General features: G+C 42.9%; 1 protein-coding gene across 12 annotated transcripts in view; it reads right to left on the reverse strand.

The window, feature by feature from the left end:
* adgrl2a (adhesion G protein-coupled receptor L2a) overlaps positions 1–5,158 on the reverse strand; it is a 95,294-nt gene that overhangs the window by 32,273 nt on the left and 57,863 nt on the right. For all 12 annotated transcript variants that reach the window (XM_087175314.1, XM_023411056.2, XM_023411054.2 and 9 more), the window contains one exon: positions 3,678–4,478. In XM_087175314.1, coding sequence (XP_087031440.1) covers positions 3,678–4,478 — 801 coding nt within the window. The remainder of the gene's footprint in view (positions 1–3,677; positions 4,479–5,158) is intronic.

A 5,158-nucleotide genomic window follows, 5' to 3' on the forward strand; every position in this document is an offset into this window, starting at 1 on the left:
GGGGGGGGTAGTTGTTGTCAAGGCAAACAAACAAATTGGCCGTTTTTTTAATACATCCTGATCCCTGCTCTTGTGCCACTGCAGAGCATGTAGGAGACAGAAGTCTCTGCCATTTTACCTGACCACCTGAGATGGCTGTGGAAACCTGATGTCTCTCTCTCATATCTCTCTCTCTCCATCTCCATCTCTCTCGCTCTCTGTGCCTCTGTTTTCTCTCTAAATGTTCCCGTGCACAAGTCGACCTCATGTAGGCACAGCAGAAGACAGGGATGAATCATGGTGATGCTTATTTGAGAGTTGTATATTCATCAGACTATAAGAGGTAGGCTCTCTGGGGTGACTGCTAATGCGTATGACTCACGAGCATCTGTAACAGCTGAGCATTTGTGCATTGTAAAGCACTTTCATAACACACAACTATAGGGCATTGTTTTGACCACATGCAGAGTTTTGTAAGCTAATTGGCAAGTCGCTTCAGTGACGGTACCTTATAATTTCAAACAAATTGGGTCATTCTCCTCCTCACAATCCCCACTTGCAAATGTATAATTTGAGAGCGCTGCAAAGATTGAAACTGTATGCAAATGTATTGACATTTCAACAATTAAAGAGGAGGTCTTGATTTGCGTGGGTGTTAAGAGCAGCCCGGGGGCTTTTATACGGAAGTGATTCAGAATGTAATTTTGCGACAAGGGATAAATAAAAGGTTTCCGAGTCTCACCTGTGTCCCATCGAGGCAGAGAATAAACTCTGTTTGTGCATACTTCTGGTAAAAAAATAGCTTTTGATATGCTTACTCAGTGGTTTGAGGCCACATTTTAGAGCTTGGCATGAATAAACGGTCCATAGAAATGGGTGTATAATGAGTTTTCTCTGGGAATACCTCATTTAAATCAATTTAATCATCTCACCTACAATATGCGACAAAGGAATATGTCTTTCTATTAGCTCCTATATGCAAGACGGAAAACCGGCATGGAGCCACGGTTAAATGAGTGGATTATTGCGCTGTTGGTCAAAGCCAAAAGAGGGACTTACTGACCCATTTAATGTCCACTTCCAGTGGAGCCGCCTGTTGGATGTGACCCCATCCACTCCTCAATAATCCTACAAGAGATGATCTTGCCTCGACACGAGCAACGTTATTGGACTTGACAAGAACCCAACTGTCTGCCACACAGGCTCTCAACATCACTTTGATGTGATTGCATTCCATGATGAAGCGAATCATGTGACAGACTTGTTTGTGCACTTGAAAAAAAAAAAAAAGGAAGTAGGAAGTGCAGAGCACAATGGCAAATGCATACAGCATCAGTCTCGCTCCCCGCAATTACATTGTTGACTCATCCTCAGTGCATGCTTTGAAATTCTCTTGAAGAAGAAAAATCTGTGGTTAAATTAAAAACCTGCAGATCCTTTTTTTTTCTTTTGACGAAAAAAGTCAAACAATTAACACAGCTCTAGCATCTACATTAATAATTAGCCATGCTCTGTTGTATTAACAATGCTTTCTGCATGTTAATCTGCTAAGCTTTCACATGACGTGCTTGCAATAATTTGAGCAAAGCTGAAATATTCTTTTCTTTTCTCAGTTTTCCATCGTTTCATTTTTTTTTATCTATAGCAGAGCGCTGCTTCAAACACGTTACTTCAACTTTTAACACCACAAAAGCATTCTGATAGCTCGTTTCAGTGCTTAGTGAAGCAGACATGAAGAAATCACAGAGAGGGCGTCCAGTGACAGCCAGAAAAAAGTGCCATCATTTATGTGCCAACATCAGCCATGTGGGAGGACAAGTTTATTGACATCTTGATGATCATCCTGGACCATTCTCCCTTGCACCCATCGACTGCAACTCAACATACATTAGTCAGCAGCAGGGGCCAGGCCCACGTCTCATTTGTCAAGAAAGGGGAACAGAGTCCTTGTTGACATTAAAATAAAGATGTGTGAACACTGGAGCAAATACAGTATTTCAGGAAGAGCATGTCTCTGAACATATTGGGCAGGAAGTGACATGGGTACCTCTTGGTTGCTTTCGGGAGGTCTGACTGGGTGAGTAAGTTTCTCATGCACACGAATGCACGCAGGCACGACACGCGATGATAAGTGGAATGTATTCTTATTTCGGGGCGGATCCTTTTAAAGCCTCTTTTTTTGCTATTGGTAATCAGCGTCCATTCACCAAATGAATGAATCAATTGAGCGTGAAGCTTGTCTATACACAGCTTATTCCAAGAATCAATAACAGCCAAGCTGAAAATAAAGGCCGTTGCGAAGGCTGTTGCTTGGCTGCTTAATAATCAGTTAACCGCATATAAACACATAATGGCATGTAAAGACATGCTCAAATTTATTGTTATTAGATAGCAGAAAAGGTGATATTATGACCGTTTTTACAGACACTGGTTAAAATTGGCTCATTTGAAAATCTCTGTCTATGTGCGTGAAATTATTTTTCGGACATGACTAAAATAAGGAGACCATATTTTGTCTGTGGCATATTCCTGAGCTGTTCTAAATTTATTTGTTACATGCAAATATTCAATTTTAAAAATCTTCTAACTTCAAACACGCTATTCCGAGTTGGAGAAATATAAAAAAGGAACTTTTTTTTTTTTTTTTTTTTTTATCTTGCTCCTTATGGTTGTTGCAGTATTTTACTCTGCATATTAATTCTGTTTTCAAACCTGGACTTTGTTGCTGTAAAGCTTGCCGTGGTGTGGCAAGATTGATGCTGTTCCACTGGCTGAACCCAATTTAGCCGCCCAAGCCCATGTCCTATCTATGCGAAAGTGGACGAGCAAACACATTAATAAATATTGAGCTCTTGGATAATCTGGGGAAAAGTTGCATGACCTCCGTGGCTCATCACTGACTGTGTTGAACATTACGTGGACTTAGAACTCTGGGTGTGGAGGGGATTAGGATAATTACTGTTATTATAGTCTCAGTGTAAGGACTATCGCAAGCCTAGGCTAGCATCCCCTCAGCTCTTGACAGCTAAATTAAAAACATACACTGCTGGTATGACCCTGGATGATTGATCCTTCTCCCTTGTGTCTATCATCTCTTTCTCTCTTAGACAGAACCATGAATCCTTATACTCCGTCTACAGAGTGTGTGTTTTTTTTTTTTTTTTTTAATGGCCGATGGAGATTTGGAGTTCCAGCATCACTGGGGGAATGATCTAACCTTGCCCCAGGCAAGACTTTGCACCTGTCCAGGCATGTATGTTTCCAGAGGTGAGGGTATATTTCTCTCTCCCTGTCTTACAGTCTCTGAAAAAAAAATGCTAGCAGGGGTCCCTCGAGCTTTAGTACCAGAGACTCACTGATCACCCGGAAACCTCCCCAAATCCCCACGATACTGATCCCTTATGATATAGTAACTGGCTTCGAGGTGTTGTTTACCACAGAGCCCCACTCGCTTCGCCCCCCGAGATGCTTTCCTACACTCCAAAGCTTCCGTAACATATCTAGCACATATTAGATTCTAAATTAAAAATCAGTCGACTGTGACACTTGATACATAGATGGGGAATATCAAAGTGCACTTGACAGCAACTGAAATCACAATTTCAGCAATGCAATTTAACATTATTGTCTGCAGGAGAAGTGATAAGGGGGGGTGGGGGGGGGGGGGGTGGGGGGGGGTGGGGGTGCTGGGCTCTTACCATGTGCTGGATCAGGTGGGCCGAACTCCAGATTGTACCTTAGGATGTAAAAATTATTCCACACATAGAGCTGGTTATCTCGCGGATTGTAATCCACAGCTGCAATGTACTGGTACTGGTTGGGAAAGTGGATGTCAACGTATTCCCCACGGTTCTGTTTGGTATTGTAAATGTAATCGATCAAGCTCTTGCTGACCTCGCTCTCATTGTCTTCATAGGTGGAGCGGACCACATACAGTACTCCACAAACCATGAAGGCATTGGAGGCTGAGCGCTTGTCATAGGCCGTGTCCCAGGTAGCCTCAAAACGTAGCGTGTAGGGGTTCAACTGGCTGATAACCATCATGCCGTTGTTCTGCTCTGTGGCGTAGATCACCCACAGCCCGTTCTCGTCTACCGCCAGGTCAATGTCTGTTTTTCCACCCCACTTGTAGGGGGACGTGTCGTGGTAGTTGGCATTATTGATGATCGCCTCGCCGCTTTTGATTCGAGTCCGCAGGTCGAACTTCACGATGTTGCGCGTGCGTTCCTTGTTGAAAAACACGGCCCCGTCGTAGACCACGAATCCAGTCCCATCCACCCGGTGGGGCAGCTTGTAGGTGATGGTCTGCCGGGCGTTTTGGAAGTCATCCAGGGACGAATACTCAATGAGAGTGTCTGTCCTGTAAGGAGTCCACGGCATGAAGTAGATTTTGTCGCCGGCTTGCAGTGGGTCTTTGCACCAGGCACCAGCTTGTTGCTCCGCTTCAAATAGAAAGGAAGGATCACCGACAGCTTTCAGAGTCCCAGGACAAAGAAAAACTAGTAATGGGAGAAGAGTAGAATAAAAAAACAGGCACAGGTTAACATGTGAAAAATGAGACCATGTGAAACTAGATGTAATATCGACAAAAAATCTCTAATGTCTTCATTTTGTTTTACAGGTTGTCCACGAGGAGTGGGGACAAACACACATTAAAGAGTGGCCAAAACACAACTAACAGCTATAGCCAATATTCACAAGCAGCATAAGGATTTTGGTTTTGTGCATAGAAAGAAAAAAAGAAATAGGAAAGTTATTAAGCATAATGTTTAAGTATATAAGTAGTCTGAAACAAAAAGAAGCTTGGCCTCAGACATTTACTGTTGGGAATAGAACACAAATGAGGGGAAATAGAACAGAAACAAAACTGAACAAAACAATTGGTCCTGTAAACAACAACTAAAGTCACATGGCAACGGACGGGAGAGGTTATGAGAGAGCAGGAGTCGGCAGAGTCTGCAAAATGTTTGTGTGTACTTAGATGTGTCTCGGTTACACCACCTTTTCTAGGGTATACACCTGAGAGGCTTGTCATTACGGAGTGGTGCAAATGTCACAACCATTAAAATTTAAAAAACTTTCATTAAGGGTCTCTTGAGGTGTGTTGGTTGTTGAGGAGGCATAGGAGGCATAAGAATCAAGAGAGAAAAGAGCAGCAAGTGGTCAGGTGAGAATAATG

This window comes from Seriola lalandi, unplaced genomic scaffold (assembly GCF_002814215.2).
Source record: "Seriola lalandi dorsalis isolate HSWRI2012SDOR001 ecotype SW California unplaced genomic scaffold, Sedor1 jcf7180002054446, whole genome shotgun sequence".
Taxonomy (NCBI): domain Eukaryota; kingdom Metazoa; phylum Chordata; class Actinopteri; order Carangiformes; family Carangidae; genus Seriola; species Seriola lalandi.